The sequence below is a fragment of the Haliotis cracherodii genome, unplaced genomic scaffold (assembly GCF_022045235.1).
Source record: "Haliotis cracherodii isolate W230 unplaced genomic scaffold, xgHalCrac1.p SCAF_11, whole genome shotgun sequence".
Lineage (NCBI taxonomy): Eukaryota > Metazoa > Mollusca > Gastropoda > Lepetellida > Haliotidae > Haliotis > Haliotis cracherodii.
In genome coordinates, this window is record NW_027266266.1 from 41,514,794 (window position 1) to 41,538,108 (window position 23,315).

The 23,315-nt window shown below is 39.1% G+C and overlaps 2 protein-coding genes across 2 annotated transcripts in view; one reads left to right on the forward strand and one right to left on the reverse strand.

Moving 5' to 3' along the window:
• Window positions 1-4,136: 4,136 nt before the first annotated feature.
• LOC139456506 (structure-specific endonuclease subunit slx1-like) lies at window positions 4,137-22,630 on the reverse strand. Its single transcript, XM_071238256.1, has 6 exons — window positions 22,416-22,630; window positions 20,566-20,863; window positions 11,519-11,570; window positions 10,447-10,815; window positions 7,660-7,866; window positions 4,137-4,406 (listed from the first exon to the last, which is right to left on the reverse strand). Exons 2-6 carry the CDS (start codon window positions 20,736-20,738, stop codon window positions 4,368-4,370), a joined length of 840 nt encoding a protein of 279 aa, XP_071094357.1. The 5' UTR covers window positions 20,739-20,863; window positions 22,416-22,630; the 3' UTR covers window positions 4,137-4,367.
• LOC139456507 (sodium/calcium exchanger regulatory protein 1-like) overlaps window positions 22,599-23,315 on the forward strand; it is a 48,232-nt gene continuing 47,515 nt past the window's right edge. Inside the window, exon 1 of the mRNA XM_071238257.1 lies at window positions 22,599-22,792. Within this exon, the coding sequence (XP_071094358.1) occupies window positions 22,723-22,792 (70 nt within the window). The 5' untranslated portion in view covers window positions 22,599-22,722. The remainder of the gene's footprint in view (window positions 22,793-23,315) is intronic.

Here is a 23,315-nt window from a genome sequence, read left to right on the forward strand (position 1 = left end):
CCCACCACGTGCATCAATCACCGCTTGACACCGACGACCAATAGATGCAATCAAATTGTCAATAACACGCTGTTGGATGTGCTGCCATTCATGCTGAAGTGCATCAAGAAGCGCCGGAAATGTTGGGGCGGTGGATTCCTTCTGCGAACGCGTCGACCCAGCTCGTCCCACAGATGCCCAATCGGGAACAAATCTGGTGACCGGGATGGCCAAGGTAATGTCTGGATGTTGTTGTGCTGTAAGAAGTCCTGACAAACACGTGCAATCAATATGCGGTCGAGTGTTGTCCTGCTGGAACTGTCAGCCATGAACGTTGACGTGAGGAAGAACGTAAGGCTGTAGGATCAAGTCTCTGTAACGCACACCTGTCAATGCACCTGCCACATGCACGAGAGGCGTCCTACCGCCGTGATAAATTCCGGCCCGTACCATGACACTCCCGCCGCCAAATGGGACAACCTGCTGCACGAAGTTGGGTGCGTAACGTTCACCCCGACGTCTGTAGACACGTGCGCGCCCATCAGCACGTGTGGATAGGAAACGGGACTCGTCAGTAAACAGTACATTTCTCCACCTTGCACGTGCCCATCTAACCCTCTGTTGGCACCAAAGCAGACGGTCCGCCAGATGACGTGGGGTCAATACATGACGTCGAACAGGTCTTCGTGCAAAATGTCCGGCCTCCCTCAGTCTGTTGCGCACCGTTTGATCTGCTATTCTGCGTACCCCAGGGATCTGTGTGGTTGTAGACGTGGCTGTGGCAGTGCGGTCTCGGAGGTGTCGCAGCCGGATGTATCGATCTTGTGCTTGGGTTGTCACCCTTGGTCTTCCTGACCTTGGTCTGTCGTCAACTCTGTTGGTGTTGTTGTATCGGGTCCACAGTGCGGAGATTGTCTGTCTTCTTGCTGAGTTGCTCCAGCTTGTAACCTCCCAATGGCGTTGTTCCATTGAGCTGCATTCAGTAGTGGCATTCTGTCACCGCCTCTACTGCCGTTATAAGGACTGTATAAACAGCCGTTGATGTGGATTTTTATACCCATTCAGCAGGGGGGCCTGCAAGCCTAAATGCAGGATCCTGTGCTGCACGTGTTTTACAGGCGGCTGCAAAATAGCGTCAGCGACCCAACAAGTCAAGTCCAATCAAGCCAAGTTTATTCCCATAAATCCCAGATGTGACACAGGGAGGATATATATGCATATGTACACATGCCCAGATAGAAATAATAATAGTAAAAATAATAGTATACGATATATACATAGTATGAGTGAGCATAACATATATACAAATATATACTAGTAACATTATTTATACAATTTCATTGGTGCATTGATATACTTGAATAAATGTATACGGATAGGCCTATATTCTACATAAGTGATATGTATTTTTTCATTGAAGGATATTCGCAATAGTATTTTGGAAGATATAGATTTCGGAGGACATTTAAATTGGGGAAAATAACATGAAATGTAACTCATCACCTATTCCAGGATTACGTAATGTACAGATTATATATGTTCTCTAAGTACCTGGTACCATCAACCAGTTTCTATTGGGAGATGATGATTACCTAATCTTTATGTGTTTGTTTGTTTGTTTGTTGTTTAACGCCTCATTCAGTAATATTCCAGCTATATGACTGCGGTCGGTAAATAATCGAGTCTGGACCAGACAATCCAGTGATTGATATGAGCATCGATCCACGCAGTTGGGATACGATGACATGCATCAACCAAGTCAGCGAGCCTGACCACCTGATCCCGTTAGTCGCCTCTTACGAAAAGCATAGTCGCCTTTTACGGCAAGCATGGGTTGCTGAAGACCTATTCTACCCCGGATCTTCACGGGTTCTAATCTATCTGGAGTTAAGCTTAATCAGTTTACAGGCAGTGATAACAGGTATGGTTCAATGATATGTCACAGCTTAAACATGGAATATGGACACAAAGGAACTAAAGGAACTGAAGGCACTATCACCCAGTTGGTGACAGCATAATATTTCAATAGGGTTTATCGCAAGGTCAGTGTTACAATCAACAATCTCCGGTGTTTTAAATGAGAAATTACTGTATCAAGTTGGGGGGAAATGGAGATAAAAATTATGGACTTCCCATCTCAGACTGATGGATCACCCCAGGTAGATCCGGCTAAGTGTAGATGTGCAAGACTAAGTCGTCTGGAAACAAGGTTTCCTGTATCACAGTTTTACTTTATCCGTACGTTGACAATCTAAATAACAAGGAATCTCATTGGATACACTATCAGTGAGGAAGTGTTACATTACAGACTCACTACAGCTACAGTTAATGGAGATACACAATAGAAATAAATAGTGACCGAGTGAGTATAGTTTTACGCAGCTTTTAGCAATATTCCTGCAATATCACGGCGGGGGACACCAGAAATGGGCTTCACACATTATACCCTGTTGGAATCGAACCGTGTCATCAGCGTGACGAGCGAACGCTTTAACCACTAGGCTACCCGACCGCCCCTATAGTCATAAATAACACAATTATTAATATACACATGAGCATTAATAAAGCACCACCGACCTTTTCAGATATGTGCTACATTAAAAAAAAAAAAAAAAAAAGGACTAGTGAAATTCATTGTTGAATATGACAAAAAAATAACAATCTGACAAACAGAATGTCTGACACTACCAACACACAAATAAAGCTGGCACTGAACTAGCTTTTTATTGGCGTTATGTTAGGTTTCATTTCAACAACTGCTTAGAATCAGCACCCTACCCACACCATTAAATTTGATTGTCACATTAGGAAGTGAAAAACGAGTATTGTCAATCTTGGAATCACCACTGACCATGCAATCAGTGTCTGGAGTATCCACCACTCTGATGGATGATTTGGTTGGTTGGTTCGTTGTTTAACGCGGCACTCAGCAATATTCCAGCTATATGACGGCGGTCTGTAAATAATCGAGTCTGGACCAGGCAATCCAGTGATTAATATCATGAGCATCAATCCACGCAATTGGGATCGATGACATGCATCAAACCAAGTCAGCGAGCCTGACCACCCGATCCCGTTAGTTGCCTCTTACGACAAGCATAGTCGCCTTTTACGACATCTGATGGATGTTATTCACAAGGCATCAGCTCATCCTGCTGATTCGTCTGATGTTTAACATTGGGATCCTCTGCCATTCCGGGTACAGCACCAGTGTCACTTCATTCTGGTTTTGAACTGTAGGGTCCCTAGCTCTCACTTGGCGGCCAAGGTAACCCCAAAGGTGTTCAATTGGTTTCAGATCAGGGTCTGTCATTAATTATTCGGAAATTTGAATCAGGTTTTGCTTTACTAATGCTCATGTGTACTGTTAGATTACCAAATTATTTGAGAAATACGAATAATATTAATGTGGTGCATGTGATAAGACAGTATTGGATATAAGAAAGTCCCTTTGATTTTGTATAATTGAAATGCCAGTTCCTAAAGAAATATTTTCATCAAATCATCGTCTATTAGAAATCAAATATAATACTATAATACACCATCTAGGTCTTTGGTCACAATTAATTTGTGTTTTTTGTGACTTCCTCTTCTTGCCCTGAGCCAAGACAGTACATTTCCATGCCCTGTCCTGCAAATGCTGCTAGATCACATGTTACTTTGTCTTACAGCTGCACATCTTACAGCTGTATCAAACATGACCATCAGTCTCCTTACAGCCGTTTCAAGGTCATTCAAACATTCAAACATGACCATCACTCACCTTACAGCTCCATGAGTGAGTGAGTGAGTGAGAATAAGGTTTTACGCCGCTTTTAGCAATATTCCAGCAATATCATGGAGGGGGACACCAGAAATTGGCTTCACACATTGTACTCATGTGGGGAATCGAACCCGGGTCTTCGGCGTGACGAGCGAACGCTTTAACCACTAGGCTACCCGACCGCCCCTACAGCTCCATGAAGGTCAGTCAAACATTGCCTCCTTAAACTCCTTACAGCAGTATCCAGGTCAGTTTGTCTTGTTTCATTTGATAATTTCTTTGTTGTTTGACGCCGCACTCGGCATTATTCAAGCTATATGACAGCGATCTGTAAATAACCAAATTTGGACCAGCCAATTCAGTGATGGACATCATGAGCATAGATCCACGCAACTGGGATAGGATGACATGTATCAGTCAAGTCAAAGAACCTGACCACACGATCCTGTTAGTCGTCTCTTATGACAAGCATGGGTTGCTGAAGAATTACTCTAACCCGGAACACTGGTATATCAAGGTCAGTCAAACATGACCCATCACTCTCCTTACAGCTGTGTCAAGGTCAGTCAAACATGACCCATCAATCTCCTAAAAGCGGTGTCAAGGTCAGTGACACAAAACCCCTTCACCATGTGTCGCTCTCGCTGTCTGCTTGGGATTCTCCCTGAAATGTCAAAAACACAAACCTGTTCACACTAAAGATAAACATTGAGTTTTAGCATGCCCCAATATTGCACAACTTATTGCCTCAGAAGTTAGAACAAAGTGTTTTTCATATATTCTCAGCACAAAATATACAATTTTTATTACTGGCATTGTTTTGCAATTGTTTGGGTTCATGAAAGAACAAATAGTTTTCATGGACATTGAAAAACAATACTAAAGTACTGTTGGAAATGCTAGAAAACTGCTTTTCTGGCTTCATGTAATAAATACGAGTCATAGGACTGTAAAAAGAGCATATATCAAAATAATGCGAATTGACCTAATCTAGCCTGTCCTAACTGACATTGTGATTACCCTTAAAATGTACTTTTACAGGTAAAATGATTAGAAAATATGAAGAGAAAATTTTCGTGTGTTGTCATGTATGTATGAAATGGCCTATAACCTGAGGTAATTACCGAACACCTGTACCGAGGTGATGACCTCACACAACCCCGTGCATTCTCCTAGGTGCAAATGTCACCAAGTTGGGGGGGGGGGGGGGGTCTCAAAATATTGCTGTTATTGCACTTAATTGACATGTGTTTATGGGGTAGCAATTTAGGATATGTATTGCATTATATTTGCTTGGAAACATGATGGAATAGTTAAGAGCTATGAAACAGGATGAGTATTGGAAGGTTGCGGTTTTTGAATCCAGAGGTATTTGTTGTTCTACAGATGATTTCTTGAGGTAGACTTTATCTCCGCTGATGACGTATATGAATCTGTACTTTTGAATGTTGTGTTATGTCTTGCCACGAACCCGTTACACTAAGCCAAGATGGGCACAACAGGGTTGAGCTCACAATGTCTGACTGGCGTACGTAAGACAACGTAACAGTGTTGTGCCACCAGCACATATGTCTTGTACTTTACTAGTTTCTTATTCTATTTTTCTCCATGAGTTGAACTTTCGTTTCATATGGTCTGAAGTCGACAAGGCCATATATTCCTGTATGGTCGCGATAGTTAGTGCAGTCTGGGAAACATTAATTGTATCTTTAATTCCTCCCAAATTCTACTACCAGTCAGGGTTACCCTCTGCTCATAAAGCTTGTACACTATACGCCTAATCACCCTGTATCAAAGCTGTCTAATATCCTTTTACGCCCCAGTTTTGTTTTCTTACCATACCGTAGACTTAATGGTATGAATTGAAAACCCCATAGCTTGGACAGTTCGGTAATTCACCCTATCTAAATTAATAAATGGTTTCCCTCTATCTCAAAAAGTGTAAGGAACTTGTATACATTTCCCAGTACAGACTCGATATCGTGTACCATGGTTATGGCTATGCAAGTGTAATCTAACATGCATCATGGGAGCAATGTTAACAAACAAATCGCAGCGTCATTTTGTCATTTTAGAAGATGCACATCTAGAATTTTTCTCAAAATAATTTTTGTGTGTGGATTTGATGTTTTATGAAGACTACATTATTATCATTAGAACGGAGTCATGTGCATATATTTCTATAGTCCATTTTAGACTGTCATCATTGGACTAAGAATAAATGTGAACTTCGTGTTTTAGTTCGAATTTGTCTCCTGTAAACTTGTCAATAGGACTCCTTGTGACTGAAATACTTCAAACCGCAGATAGGGAGATCGGTAGTTACTCAATATTTCAATAACAGCAGTCTGTGAAAAATCATATCCTTTTTTCAGAGGCAAAAAGCAGTTTTCTCACATTTCTGACAGTACTTTACGGTATCTGCAGTATTGAGTCATACTATGTCATGTATACCAGGGTTCAGATAGAACTTCCTCGTCACAATATGGCCGATGTGACGATATATATTTTAACTCACTCAGATAGAGTTTTAATCATTTATCTATTCATGTTTTAATTCTGTATTGATTTTAAAAGATAACATTTATTAAGACTTTGCAACAACCTGACATAACTACAGGATTTTATCTAGACTTAGGCTAGGTTGTAGTGATTTAAAATCACATTTATTTGACAGATTTCTGATTGATAATCCCATCTGTCCATGTGGCCTAAATAGAGAAGATGCTTTCCACTTTTTGTCTAAATTGTCCACGCTATGCCAAATTTAGAATTGATAAATACTTTTTTGTTAACCAGCTCAGTATACATACTATACTCCATGGCAATGAAGATTCATCTCCCTCAGACAATGAACACATTATAAAATCAGTTCACAATTACATCATTGAAACAAACCGCTTTACGTTATTTATGCGTCAACTTAAGAATATAAACTGCATTTGGTATCTTGCTTTCCATTTTATTTCATTTTGTGTTACTCATTAATTACAATCTACATGTATAATGTACAATATTAGGAGAAGCATTAATATAGGCCTTTTTGGCCTGTTTGCTATTCCTTTTTCCATTTTTTAAAGTTATGTAATGTAAAATCTGAACATTAATGGAAATAAAATACTGTTTAAATCAACTACTGGGTGTAGCAGTACCTTACCAACTTTCAAACATAATACTGTCATAACAAGCCTTAAACACAAATTGGTTGGGCTCAAGTATCGTGAGGTAATGTGACATGAGAGCTGGGCAATTGTTTACTGCTCTACAATCCGTTGCTCCAATATCATACCGATGAAATGCAAAATAGATATAAATCCAAAAGCAACAATACTATCTAAAAGGCATGAGAGTTATTGATTTGTCCATACCAACTTGTCACTATAATTTCAGATATTGTCATGAAGTAGAGAAAAGTTGTTTAAAAAACTTTCATATAATTGTTGGTGTTTTAATGCCAGTGTGACCCTTACAGTGCAAATGGCTAAAAGGTAATTTGATCAACTAATCAGGGATCATGTCTTAAAATGTGATCAAAATCAGAACAAGGAAGTAAATACATTGCCATCAGGTGGACTAGTGATACTTACGATGTCAACATTTTTTCAAAGGGAGATTACCCAAGGATCTTCTTAACCGTAAAGTTGTCCGTGGACAACCGAAGCTGATATTTTGTGTTTGTCCGTCAATCTGACATAAGAGGTCAGGCAGGCATTGATATTCCACATCCCCTGAAGGGGCGGTATTACAGTGGGGTAAAAGCACAGGGCCACGGATAGCCATACTATACTGACTTCCTGATAACATCAAAAAATAAGAGTCTTTTTTTAATGTAATCAGTACAGTCAGTATAGTATGGCTATCCGTGGTCCTGTGGGTAAAAGATCTGACTTCAATGACATTGCAGCAGTACAACTCACTTGGGTTGACGACTCAGCGAGGTTCTGGTAGCAGCCCCGCTTATGCCTGATGAGGTCGCCCCACAGGAGGGGCTGCTTACACTTGAGACAGAAGCCTTCGATTGGGATTATTTGACCTGGGTCATACAGGAAGCGTTGAGCCAGACACAGGATGTGAGCCTCCATCTGACATTGGGGATGGTAGCAGGATACAGTCGTGTCATCAGGCTACAAACATGTGCAAAATATGAGTCGGATTAAAATCATTCATCATTACTTGTTGAGGAATCTACCTGTATGATTGGCCAATGTCGCATAAATATAGTGAGCTTGTGAGCGTGTGTTTTTCACGTGTGTGTTCATACCAATACCTTTGGTCTTTTGGTGTACAAGACCATTCAGATTGTAAAATACTGTTCATGTTGGTAGGTGTCTCTCATATCTGGTCCCAAGAGTGAGTGAGTGAGAGAGTTTAGACCTTGGTTTATCGCTGCTTTGAGAAGTATTTCAGTAATATCATTGTGTGTCACCTTGATGTTGGAGGAAAGGCTGTGGTAGTGCATGTCTCGGACATATACCAATTTGGCAACATTTATGAACATGGGTTGGGTGCTGACAAGCCTTGAAACATGACCGGGGCAAAAATAAATGACATAACTCTGCACAACAAAACACAGAGTGTTAGATAACTGAGCCCTCACAACAAGGACTGCAGGGATATCTAATTAGTAGTTCCTTTTATAGTGCAAACTTAGATACCATGCCTCAGTTTAACCTTGATACCCGTTGTAATGTGTGGGTAAACACAAGTGCCATCATTTAACATCTTTTGGTATTAGGCAGCCCAGGAATTGAACCATAGACTATCCACTCTCTGGGCAGATGCTTCATCCACTAGACCACAGAGGCCATCTCTGCTAAAGCAGGCCATCAAAACAAGCCACTGGGATTAGTGATTTTACTGCCTCTTCCCACAATTTGTAAGAAAAAGAGATAATGGGGTATTTTACTTACAAAAGTAAGTGTGATTATAAATTGTTTGATAGGCATTACTTAGACGCTGACGGATGACAAGGTAGACACAATATTATGGATAACAACTTCTTTAATACTGTAAAAAGTCTTGCTTGACAACGTTATAAGGATCTATAGAGAAACATCACTTTTTACAGTATTAAAGAAATTGTTATCCATAAAATTGTGTCTAAAGTGTGATCATGCTCTTTATCCTCTAATTGTGTTTTAGTCAAGTCAATACTCTGTTATTTGCAGATATAAATTGTTCTGGTTAATTATCAGATTGAAAACGGACCAACCTCTGCAACATCAACAACATCCCAGCAATATCCCAGCAATATCCCAGCAATATCATGGTGGCCTGTACATTGTGGGGACCAGACAATCTAGTGTTTGTTTGATTGTTTGTTTGTGTTGTTTGTTTGTTTAACGCTGAACTCAACAATATTCCAGCTATATGACGGTGGTCTGTAAATAATCCAGTGTGGACAAGACAATCCAACCAAATGAGCAACCCTGACCACCTGATCCTGTTAGATGCCTCGTACGACAAGCATAGTCACCTTTTGCAGCAAGCATGGGTTGCTGAAGACCTATACTAACCAAGACAATCCAGTGATCGATACTGTGAGCAACATGACACCATCGGAGTAAGTGGATATACAATCAACCAAGCCACTGAGCCTGACAGTTGATCCATTTGGCCTCCCTTCCGAGCAGCATACAGAGCCTATTCTAGCCAGGAATGACATGACTGATCAACCTTCAATTCACTGCAATATTCTCAGACCGATAACAATACATTGACGACCACAGCAGACAACAATAATAAACACCAACACCGCACAAGTTTCAATAGAGAATAAATTACTTAAATACCGATAATCTTGTCTGAAGTGGCATTCCTGCAGCTGTCCATACATATCATGTACGTAACTTTAGACCCCTGAATTCTTGTCGAACGAGATGACCAGTGGGATCGGGTGGTCAGGCTTGATAGATGCATGTCATTATTTCCAAATTGTGCAGATCAATGCTCATGATGTCAATCACTGGATTGTCTGATTATTTACAGACCGCCGTCACATAGGTGAAATATTGCTGAATGCGCATTTAACAACGACCCGATCCCATTAGTCGCCTCCTATGACAAGCACAGGTTGCTAAAGACCTATTCCAACCTGGAATCTTTACGGGTCAATTGAGGGCGTGACGTCACTTACCACACATTGGTGGTGAAAGGATCCAGGGTATTGGGTCAAAATAGAATGGATACTGTAAACAGCTTCATTTCTGCGCTGTTAAAATATTGCGAATACCACACCAAAGACAATACTGCGACGAGATATTTTTGCGAGTTGCTATGTTGAGAAGTTGAGAAGTGACAATGTGGATTTGAAGATCAGTGTCATGAAACCGATTCACGCAAGATGGCTTGTTTCCTGTGTGGACAAAATTGCAAAGGACACCGACGCAATCAAGCGAGGTTGGAAGAAGGCAGGATTACTGTGAGGTAACAGTGACACTAATTGGTCTGTTTACACTGTCATTTGTGATGTATTGTGTGACCATTCTGCATTCATTTGTGTTTTTAACTTATTGAGTAACTTGTGGTTCTGGTTGATGATTTCAACATTTGATGACGTGTTGCAATGAATAAAGTATGTATGTATCATTTATACTTATTTTTGCGTTTTTAATTTTTGCGATAAACCCCCTTTGCAAAACTCGCAATAATAAAACGGTTGCAAAAAATTTCCTGTTCACAGTATATTCCCCTGATAATCTCACCTTCAATCTCTTGTAGCACACGGGGCAGACCCTGTGTCTCACATTTAGACTTGTGATCTCGCTCTGGTTACATGTCTCCTCCGTGCTCTCCTTCGGAGTCTTCCCCTTGCCTGCCTTCCTGACCTTCATGCTCCTCACGGGGCCGTACACGATGGGCATGTGTGAGGGTGGTGCACTCGCTGGGGGGAAGTCAAGACAGTAGTCTTGCTTCAACCAGCGGATCGTAAGTGGGAGACGATTCCATGGACCTGTTCGGAGCATTTGGGAAACAATTCGGAATCGGAACTGATGTGCTGTTTCTTTGCGTGCTTTCTTCGGTAGATGGCGGAGACGTCTGGACTTTTCTGGGTGCTGCCAGGCCCACTCAAACTGAAATGAAAACGCGTTGTTTTGACATGAACAGTCAAACCGCTGGTTGATAGAGTGAACACTGAGCAATGTTGTCAGGAGCAATCTTGAAGCCCAAGAAGCTTTTGTAAGTTGTTTTTACAGGAACAAACAGTGAGTGCTGGGCACAGAAGTGTCTGAAATACATTTTTTAAATATATTTGGAACTAGCCTGTATTCAGATTTGCAGACCAGAATTAGTAAATACATGCTAGAGTAGACATTCATTTTCTCAGATTTACTTTATTCTGTGCCTTTATTATTCCAGCAATATTCCAGCCATACAATTGTGGTCTGTAAATAATCGAGTCTGAACCAGAAAATCTGGTGACTGATATCATGAGCATCAACCTACGCCACTGGGATACGATGACATGCTTCAAACCAAGTCAGTGAGCCTGACCACCCGATCCCATTAGTCGCCTCTCACGACAAGCATGGGTGGCTGAAGAGCTATTATAACCCTGATCTTCACAGGGTCACAATCACAAAGGTAGCTCTTGCTCTAAGGTAAGTGAGTCACATATCAATGTCTCGTTCAAACTTGTCAGCGCGGTTATGAAATTTTCAACCAGACAGTCAGGCAGGTAGGAATAAATTTGACATATCCCCATACCCATTACCAGGCACAGGATAGCCTGCAGCTATTTGGACACTAGGGGACACACAAAGACATGCACCCTACCCGTAATGCTGAGATATCATTGGGGAAGCCATGGATTATCAGGATCATCTCCCTGAAAAGAAACATAAATTGTAAAAGATGAAGAATTAAATGTTTTTGGTATTCACTGCAATCCCTGCAATTTGATTGGCCGAATGGGTCAATTTCTTCTGCTTTCATTTCGCAGTGATGAATTAAGGCACTGCCGAGATGGACTACTTTCATCACAATGGAATGTCACGGAATCCCAAGGCAAGGCCATCACTGTTTCAAGTACGCTTGAACTTTTAGCTTTGTTTCGGTATCAAACATGGCGTCACAAGCTGTTAATTATGCTAAGAGTAACTTGTGAAATAAAGATTGTGTCACTATTTTTTATACATATTGTCTGGTTAACATGGTTAACACTTTCCTCCTGAAACGACACAAAAAATAATCCAGGGTTGTCTAAGCAGCCATGACGCACCCTGCGACAAACGCATGTACAAGCCAAATGATGACAGTGTCCTGTCAATGCGCTTCATCAACACCTTGATCATCTTCCTGAGGCAAGGGAGTTAACTGACTGTAAAAATCCAGTTTCCACCCTTGCCGAACTCAGCTGGAATATCTAGACTCAATCGTAAGCACCACCAGTGACCATTAAGAGATAAGTCCCTTCTATGTCCCTCCTACTGACTAATCAAATTCCATCTCTTATATCACTTATATTTGCTTCAAACAAAATGGCGGTGGCCAGTCAGGACGATCTGATTGATAAACAAGATCTATTTTGTTACAAAACGGGTCTTACTTCACAAGTGCATCAAATCACATGAGCACCATGATAAAAAACATGAACAAATTTGGAAAATATCTGTTGACACCGAGTTGGCAGTACACATGCTTTGAAAATCCTAAAATCGACTGAAATCTGCACGGTATTTTACAAACCAGATGTCAACTTTGTTATGCAATTTTGATTGGATTATGCATAGGCCTGTTAGTCCAGCCAAGATATAACTCCATAATTCCAGCCTATTTCAGCAAGGGTGACTTTTAGAGATTAACTCCCTTGCCTCAGGAAGTGAGTGAGTGAGTGAGTGAGTTAAAGTTTAACGTCACATCGGCAATATTTCAGCCATATCATGACGAATATGCACCTTGATAAAAGTAACCAAAATTATTTTTTTCATTGACAAAAAGATGCATTTCGTCCCTTGTCTGCTTCTGGCCTACCAGTACAAAACTATGTTGGGTAAAAACTCATTCCCCCAACTCCCTTCACTTATAAAAATAAAAAGAATTTTTTTTTTAAATAAATTAAAAAATAAATTATTAGTATAGGCTTTCCTTGTTTGGTATCTAGCCACTTTACATCTGTTAAAGAGAACAAACTTTCTTACTGCTACAAGTGAAAGCAAACAACATTTGCCGTTTGGATAGAAACCGTCTCTCATTGTACACTGGCATTCACTGAGAACGGTGTGGCCAATAGATCAAGGGAGGTAACTCTTACAGCCTCCACACCAATGAGTATTATCCAGTATATGGGATCTGGTAGACAAACTAGGGTAAGCAGTGTACTATAACAGAACTGCTCTGGAAGTGATCACATGTTCTTGTGTGCTGAATAATAAAATATCATGTCTGTTGTCAAACCTCTCTTCTCATTATTTTAATGCCGAGTTTGAATTTAAACAATCAAACATGGTCTCAGATAAATTTAAGTGATTTTTTCTTTCAAATGTTTTTGAATGTAAATATTACTGGTATGATCAAAAGATTTCAAACCATAGCTAAACTATCAGTTACAATTCACAAAATATTGAAAAAGAGCACATAACAAGATATACCAACAAAAACATTTTTGTGGGTATTGAGCACTTTGATTACAATTTTTAAAAAAGCGACAAAACCCTTTACATTTTCAAAAAAAATCTCTGCAAAACATGCTAAAAACAGAGTCGACAGCAAGCCAGATCATACTTATTTTTGATGGATAGTGAAAATTAGTTGTTTCACACTTTATTATCTAAACCACAGTAACAAAGTACAAAAACTTACATTAACTCAGTGATAATACTTTTTTGTCAAAAACAAAAGCACCCTACACAAAAATACAATTGGCTATTTTTCAAGTTATCCAACCTGTTATCTGTGCTGCCTTTTCTGACAACCTTGTATTTTGTTCCATAAGCTGTCTATATTTTTCTGATATGAATTAATAATAAATCTTTATCCACAATATTTACAACACACTAAAAATATGTACAGATAAATTAATATTTTAATACAATATTGTTTTGTTCACCGAGAGCTATGAATTTATAAAACGAATTGCAAACTGTATTCATCTGCCAAGAAATGTCTCAATTTTCCAATTCTGTGTATTCATTCATGTTTGCATAAATAAACAACCTGCCTTGCCAAGATGTAAATTTCTATACTTGTTAGGGCTGTTACGATTCACTCGCGTAATCGGGGCGGTTGGGTAGCCTAGTGGTTAAAGAGTTCGCTCGCCACAGCAAAGACCCAGGTTCGATTCCCGACATGGGTACAATGCGTGAAGCCCATTTCTGGTGTCCCCTGCCGTGATGTTGCTGGAATATTGCTAAAAGCGGCGTAAAACCATGCTCACTCACTCACTCACTCGCGTAATCGGTGAATTGAACCGTAAATCGAAGCATGACCATTCATGAATTGAATTTGTTATTCGTGGCCACTAGAATCAAATATTTATGAATATGCAGTCATATGTATTTACATACCCTGAACCTAAAAATATCCATAAGAACATATTACATGCATAGATATCTTTCAATGACAACACTCTTATAATATTTAATTTGACAGTATTGTGGTCACTGGTCATTGTCGCAGTTGAGCAGACACTAGTACCTGGATAAGTGCAGTATATAAATGTATATTATATTAATAATTAACAAACCATGTCAAATAATTTATGTTGTTATTGTTTCACTGAATATAATTAATAACTATACATAAACTGCTGACTTGTTATTGTATTTGTGAATTAATATTCGTATTCATTACCCTATCTTCGTGATATGAATCGTATTCACTTCACAGTGTATTCGTTTGCAGCCCTAATACTTGTCATTCAGTTCAGCGATCACTAGGGGGCAGACAGCATATGACTGCCGCACAGTTAAACACATATCAATGTGGGTCATTGTAAAATGTTTATTCTTTACATATTCAAACATCCTTAAGCAAATATACCCCACAGCGGTTCCCCAGATAATAAATATCTAGATTGCTGAAAATGGTTCAGGGAGAATGGCCTAGTTTCCTTTTCAATTTATTGAGTTATGAACACAGAAGAAAAGATTTTGATTTGATGGAGGTGTCCTCAAATCTTCACACACAGAAGCATTGTATCAGAGAACAGGATCTGATTTTACTGAATCTTCCCATGGGTCCAATCTATTTTAAGAATGAGACAGTTTTAAATGAGACAGTTTGTGCAGTACCGTATTCGACATAATAAGCGCCCAACCTTACCTGCTGATTACCGGTACTTCCTGTTTGGAACAATGGGCATCAATGATAATTTTTTCTCATCATTAATGTGGAGTTTCGGTATCAAAAATACATCGATATGTAAGTTAATAGTATTATTTTTAAGAGAAATATATATCTAAATGGGTAAAATACTGAGATCGATCGTTTTCTGCGTTTGCCAAACAACGAAATTTACGACCTTTCAATTCTGAATTTTTTTTACCAAAATTATGTTCTTATAACCACCTCCTATTTCTAATTTTGAGAGTGCCCTGGGCGCTTATTACATCGAATACAGTATTCACTGCAATAGAGTTCATGTATGTATACAAGACACCTGCATTAGATCAATAAAAATTCTCTATACAGAAATACACTGCAGATAACAAAGTTGAAAAGACTCCCTAGGAGGGGTGTGTTAACAATACTCTGAGTAATTACCGAATGTATATCCTTTTTAACTTGCATACCTATATTTAATTACATCCTTATACAAAGAATGAATGCAGGAATTACACACACACAAACTCTACTGCACTGAATACAAATTAATAGACACCTGAAACAGCATTTTAAGCCGAGTTATTTTAAAATACCCAATAGCGAGTGAGTATGGTTTTACGCAGCTTTTAGCAATATTCCAGCAATATCACGGCAGGGGACCCCAGAAATGGGCATCACACATTGTGCCCATGTCGGGAATCGAACCCGGGTCTTCGGTGTGACGAGCGAACAATTGAACCACTAGGCTACCCGACCACCCCAAAATACCCAATAGACTGGACCACAGGAATAAGAATATACTGACTACAGAAAGAACACTATCAATACCAGTGTGAATGAAAACTTGTGAGTAAATACTCAATGTTAAAAAATATTATCTGGAGACCTATTGCATAATAGTGGTTGCTGGGGACCAATTCTAACCTGGAATTTCCACAGGGTCATAGTTCATTGAGAGTCTAATCCATCAGGAATCAGCAATGAACTTTATCCCCCAACTGACAGATGTCTTGGAGTAAATATATTGTTTGACCAAAGTCCGGCAGGTCAAACTCCAGGCTGTAGAGCCAGTGTAGATCTGTAAGCCAGATTAACATGCGTCTGGTAATGGCCCAGGGGTCTCTCCCAGCAGAGAATAGGCAGGGGGCATTAATTACATGGAACTCAAGGCACATTTGACAGGAAGTAGATTACCTCTGTCACGTTTACACTCACTGGCTACTTAATGCTACACTGTTACAACAGGCCAAACATTGATGATTGAGGTGTTATTCAACAGCTTTTAGGCCAATAACTATCAAAAGGTACCATGGATATTTAGTGTTCACGAAGGTACTCGCGCTTAAAACAGCATGGCTTATGACATATCCTTATTATGTTTTAATCCTTAATCTTTGATCCCATCCAGGGACTTCTCCAGTCTTTTAAACTTAGGGCCCCTGGCAGGCAAACTGAGAGGAAAACATAATTTTGTTCAAAATTGGGATGGTATTTTTAATGTTTTATTTTCCTAACTTCGGGGTGTATTGTATTTTGCTACGGCATTCAATATAATGACATGAAATGAAGTACCGTTTTCGATGTAACAAGCGTCCCGCACTAATAAGCGCCCACGGCGACATTTGCTAAGATATTGGCTATTGAACAATCCCAATCAGCACCCCTTCTGAGTGATCAATGTACACAAGACTTATTTATTCGAGTATAATATGTACTCGTGTGTTTTACACACCCTTAATTATGGGCATTTAATTCTGGAAAAATATATCTGTCGTACATAAACATTTCAGGCTGTCAGCATAAACCACGAAATTTATCTTTCAACTCTGTTTTTTCCACCAAAATAACATTCTATTGAGAGCCCCCTATTTCTAATTTTGAGAGTGCCCTGGGCGCTTATTACGTCGAATACGGTATTTGACACATCTTCTTTTTTATTGCTCCTGTACAGGTTATCTCTACAAAGCCATAAAATTTGTTATTAAGTTTATCCATAAAATTTGTTTTTAAGTTTATACATAAAATTTGAATAGAGACATGTTTATTTCCAATTTGGGAAGATATAATACATTTGCTCCAGATTTGAGGTTGAATATCACACTCCGACAAGGTCTAGATAACTCCATGTACATCAGTAATGCAGGGATATTTGCCAGGATTCCAACTACCATATTCGCAATAATAGCCGCCCTGATCCAAAAAATGCCCCTGACCAACTTCTAGACAAATCTTTTTAAGCACCCGCATCTAAGACTGAAAATAAACATGGCACTTTCTTGTGTATATTACAGATTTGTTAAAAACAACAGCAGAATACTACCAGTGTAGAATACATACCAGCATATAATTACAAAGTAACGATTATGGCAACAAGGTTAATTTCATCAATGTTTGAAGTAATTGCTCACTACCGCCAGATCACTGACAACAAATTTAACTCACTGTATGGGGTTTAATAAGCGTCCCCATTTGTCAATTTTCTGTTAACCCAGGCGCTTATTACAGGGAATACAGTATTGGCACATAATGCATTATTTGTCCAAAATTAGACTTTTTAACATTTTTATACTGCCTTTTTGAAGGCATTTTATCAAATGTTAAGACATTTTACAAGGCAGATTCTAAATTGTTACCTGATAAGTTAAAGGCATGTTCAACCCTGTGCGAAACTTGTCCTATCGAAGAAAAGAACTTTTAGGTCCACTGGCAACCCAGAGAAGTCTACAACTGATTTGATTTTAATTACCAGTCTCCAAGAACCTTCTTTCTCTAAATTGCAGCTCTCATTTTCTATGTATTAATATTTTGATATTTCATCAATGTTTTTACTGTATTTTATTTCACCTTATATCATTTTTGTACTTTTTTAATGTTTTATATCATCTGATTCTATTGCTGTGTGTCAACTTACTTACCTCATTGTCATTGTTAATAGCATCTTATTTTCCATATCAAATGTTACTGCTTACAATACTATCTAATCCCTTGTACAATACTTCACTGCATGAAATACGAACACAAATTATCTCCCTTCCTCTTCCTTTTCCTCTTCCTCTCCCTCCTCTTGACAGTGATTGGCTGATCAGAAAGATCACCTGTCTCATCCTCCTTTTGAGGTGTCCGGAGATCTTCATGCAGGGAGATATTGTCTTCACTCATCCTGTATCTATATTGCACCACATGATACAGTGCCTGCTGTAGTCCGATGGAACAAAAATATCTAAATTCTGTGGTTATTTTTTTTAAATTCTGAGACCAATCATTTTTTAATAATTCAGCACAAAATTCTGCAAACTTTTAAGCTCAGTTGTTGTGTATTTCATAGTTTTGACTTGTGGCAGGCATTGTTCTGGCCGACTTTGCCATGGCTAAGATAGTTTATTGTAGTGAATTAGGCAATTGATCACTATTGCAAACATTCAGATATACACACTTTTAGAACCAATTTTCGACTCACATGTCACACATTTAGACTAACATCTAGTCTCTGAAATGAACATATCGTCCAGAAAAAACAGTTGTTCAGTTATCTTAATAAAAATATAATAAAAGGGAGCCCAGTGACTCTCCTCATCCATGATACTGCAGTAATCTAGACTTGCCCAACATTATAGACTTGCATGGGCTGTATTTGATATATATTTGTATCAGGGTCTGTAAGACAGACTAGTCACAAATTCTGCAGTGTATTTGACAAATTCTGTAACAAGATAGGTACATTTCTGCACTGAGTGGACATTTCTGCAAAATAGTGAGTAACCGTGAAATCGAGGATTCAGCCAGGACTGCTTGTTGTGGCATTACTTTCATTTTTATTTTAATTTTTGATCTGCCATCCTGAAAATGGGAATAAGGAAACAAATAATATTTCCAGTTTAAAGTGTTTCATATTATCATATTTTTTATAATCACACTTTTCCTGCGAGAACGAGAACAGTTATACATGCTGGGTTGTCGCCACAACAAATACCCCAAGCAAGCTGTGTGTGACATAGTTCCCATGAAAACGCAGGGATTTATCTAGGATTCCAAACTAAGTGCCCCTAGCAAGCAAACTGGGTAAAAATCATTAGGATTTTTGTTAAGGTTCTTGTTTTCTAAAATCAGAAGGTATTTTAAATTGCATTCATTGCAAAAGTGTAAAACTGGGCACTTTAGCCTTTAGGCCCCTTATTATTGGCCCTGTTATCAATGAAATGCCAGACACCTCTACAAAGCCATAACATTGGCTATAACCACATTGGTAAATTTGTAATTCCAATTTGGGAATCTGTACAGACATTTTCTGCAGACTTTGAGCTGTCGGCCACTGAGCAGGTGGCCACACGTTTCGTTTTTATTTCCATTTAAAAAAAAACAAATAAAAAATCCTTAAATATTCCATGTCCAACAAGAGTCAAATACTGTATTCCAGTATTTTACTCATCAAGGAATACATTTATGTAGGGAGGCCCTTTCCCAGGTTGATTATACACAACTGTTTATTATTTACACTTCTGTTAATTGGTTACATACTAGTTTGAACAACAACAACAACAACAAAAAGACACCGCCCGCCCGCACTATATTTTCGAAAAACATTGCCTGAGAACCAATTCTTTTAAGATTTTAAGCCTTACGACCACATGCACTCCTTCCTCTACCCCGTTAAATAAAAACAACAAGTCAAAAAGATCATGTCGGACATTAAATGAGACAAAAGACATAAACAAAAACCTTCTTGCAAAACTGAATAAGTCCCCTAAAAATGACACTTTTTCTGTATATTCAACGGAAGTGTGAAAACTTGATCACTTTCTGTTACAAAGTGGTTTAACTTCCCGATAGTTCATTCAAAAGCAATCTCATGAGTCTTCGTCCCACAACCAATAAATGTCAACTAAAAATCTTACGCTGTTCAACATAGTGGTCTGTCACATACAGAGCATGAAAAGCACGAGATTTACAAAAAAGAACATATGCAAGTGATACAGCAACGGGTGTGTTTGGGCGAGCTATACCAAAACAAACCGAGAACAACTGTTCCCTTCTGTTCACGAGATGTTGCACAAATGTGCATTATTCACAGTAGAGTTCTTGTATATGTAATACTAGCATTCAGTGAGTAAGAAAAGGTCTGTAAATACATACGTGTACGCCGGTGAAAAAGGTACATTGGGTTACTATGCAGTGAAATACTGTTGGGTTATCAAATTTCTTCATGCGTATTTTATGCAAGCAACTCAAAATTCATTGGGATATGATTTAGTTTGCTGTATTTTACATACATATGCAGCTCATCTGGAGATCTGGGGCGGTCGGGTAGCCTAGAGTTTAAAGCGTTCGCCCGTTACGCCGAAGACCCGGGTTTGATTCCTGACATGAGTACAATGTGTGAAGCCCATTTCTGGTGTCCCCTGCTCTGATATTCCTGGAATATCGCTAAAAGCAGTGTAAACCTTACTCACTCACTATAGGGTGATGACATGGCTGGAATATTGCTAAAAGCGGTGTAAAACCATACATACTCACTCACTCACACACTCTGATACAACTTGGATTTGCTGATCTCTACTCACCAAGGTCCTTTCCCGTCTGTGCGCCACGCCCCTCCTGCCTGTGCCCCTGTGTTGTGCTGTTTGATCCTCCTGTTGGGGTCCACGGTGTACCCAATATAGGTCCTTCCCTTGTACCGGGGGTTCAGATTGTACAGGAGGTAAACGCCATAGAAGTCTTCGATCTCGTGCACCATGGTGGCGATGGCGGCCCTTGTGTCTGAGCTGGTTCACCTGTTCCTCTGATGGACTGGTGGCCTTCCTGCCGGTGCTTCTCAATCACTCATTACTGGGATTTATCTAGGATTCCGAACTAAGAGCCCTTGAAACATAAATTGGGAAAATAATATAATTTAGTTCAAAATTGGGATTTGGTCCTTAATTTCTTAAATTCATATGTATGTTAATATGTTATGTATTCCATGAAAAATGTAAAATTAAACATTAAAGCCCCTTCTTGTTTATTCGTCCTGTTATCAGTGAAATGCAAGTCACCTCTGGAGTGAGTGAGTGAGTGAGTGAGTGAGTGAGTGAGCGAGCTGGGTTTAATGCTGCTTTTAACAATGTTCCAAGGCGTGCCAGCTTTATGTGGGAGGAAAGGCATATTGTTAATACAAATACACAGGTGATCTGGAGCTCTGTATAGCAACAGGACCATATGTACATGATGTTAGTAATATATCTATGTTTAATCATGTTAATAGCATTGTTCATGTTTGATTTACGACTGATTTTCTTCTTTAAACGACATAATAATTTTTATCGTACTTCATAGACTCCTGTGAGTTACTATTGCTTCATTCCTGCGCAGCACTGAAGCACATACAGGTGAGTGACATTGTTTGAAATACTGTATTCGACGTAATAAGCGCCCCATTCTAATAAGCGCCCACGGCAATATTTGCTAATATATTGGCTAGTGAACAATCCCAATTAGCACCCCTTCCGTTTGATCAATGTCAGAAGACTTATTTATTCGCGTATAATACTCACTCGTGTGTTATATGTACCCTTATTTATGGGCAATTAAATTCTGGAAAAAATATGTTCGTCGTACATAAACATTAACCATGAAATTTATCTTTCAACTCTTTCAACTTTTTTCACCAAAATGATATTCTAATAAGAGCCCCCTATTTCTTATTTTGAGAGTGCCCTGGGTGCTTATTACGTCGAATACGGTATGCCTCTGTCCACCAAGCAGTGAATTGGCAATGTGACTGTTAACTTTCTGGCGCATCACGGGCAGCTTAGAGATGAGAATGAAATCGAGTGCACACTGATCCACACACCAGGGTAATAAAAGTGCAACACTTTGAGCAAGCCCCAGATTGGTGTGGAAATATAGCGCAATATTATTATTATTAATATCATTAAGCATAGAGGGTTATATATATGTACATTCAAGCTTTTGATCACAAACATTTCAAAGCACATATTCATCGCACCCTCTAGCTCCAATAGGCTAATGCGTTTTAATATTTAAAGGGTTAGTGAAATATCTAAATGGTAAATAATGTAAATCACTGGCCCTTAAGTCAGTTAATAGAAGTAGCCAGAGACCATATAATATTATATGGTCTCTGAAGTAGCTTAGGCTTGTAAGTGTCGACAAAATGGATCGGGTGATCTTGCTCGGTGACACGGTTAATGATTGCATGTCATCGTATTCCAGTTTCCATTGCGTGGATCAATGAATATCAATCAAGAATTGTCTTGTCCAAACTCGATTAAGTACAGACCGTCGTCATATAGCTGGAATATTACTGAGTGCGACGTAAACAACAAACAAAGCTTATGCAATTGTTGAGTGTCTGACGCGAACATTGTCTTAGCATTTTCCCACACAATAACACTGGATGAAACGCACTAACCGGGTCTATTCTTCGGCTACCATTAATTATCAAGGCTGTCCTGTACACACACTCAGGACAGGATAAACAAACATATCACGGTCCAACATACGCGTACAATCACTTTCTTCCAATCAATCAAACCTGCCGCCATTTTGTACAATCACGTGATGGCGTACTACAAAGGTCGAAGTTCAGAGTTCACACCACGCCACATGTCCCTTATCGTTCTGTCTTCTGAGGTTTCATTCATTCAACCACTGTAAGCCAGTCAACGCGGACAGACAAACGATCGTTCTGTTTCCATTCCCGAGAAGAATTTTCAAAAATGGCTTTTGCTGAGGGTAAATGGCACCTTGTCGACAGCGATAATTTTGACGCCTACATGCAAGCAGTGGGTAGGTACCATTCCTGGCAATGTCCATACTTGTCTCATTTATTATTCTGCAGATGCAAAGCGATCTGAGTTCTTCGGATCACGCGATGCCTGTTGTTTGTTAACGGTGTTGGCTGTTAATGCTCTCAGTCTCACATAAGACCTCGACATTATATTTTAGAAGTGTGTTCTTGGGGATACAGCTTTGAATGAAACACATCGCAGTGCTATAAATGTCATATCGTACGATCGCGGCTGTAAATCGATTTCTTAAGTTACAATAATGGTACATTGTGTTAACTGATGTGGCGTTCGTTTTGATGTCTTAGTAACCATGCAATTGATTTTATGGAAGCTTTTTTCATAGTACGAATGTTTTAACTGGTTAGCTGTTTTACATGGTTAATATTACTTGTAATACACTAGTGATAATTTATATAGAAAACATAAGATAATGCGTTTATATCAGCATACATGTGATAAGCATATTTTCTGTATGATTGATCAAGATGCAAATAAATTTTATATAAATAGATAGGTTTGGA

Coding starts and splice junctions, on each gene's coding strand:
- LOC139456506 (XM_071238256.1), bottom strand. CDS start 20,738: ATGGTGCACGAGATCGAAGACTTCTATGGCGTTTACCTCCTGTACAAT. Junction 11,571..20,565: donor ACAGACGGGAAAGGACCTTG/GTGAGTAGAGAT, acceptor GTTTCTTTTCAG/GGAGATGATCCTGATAATCC. Junction 7,867..10,446: donor TGTGCTACAAGAGATTGAAG/GTGAGATTATCA, acceptor ACATGTTTGTAG/CCTGATGACACGACTGTATC.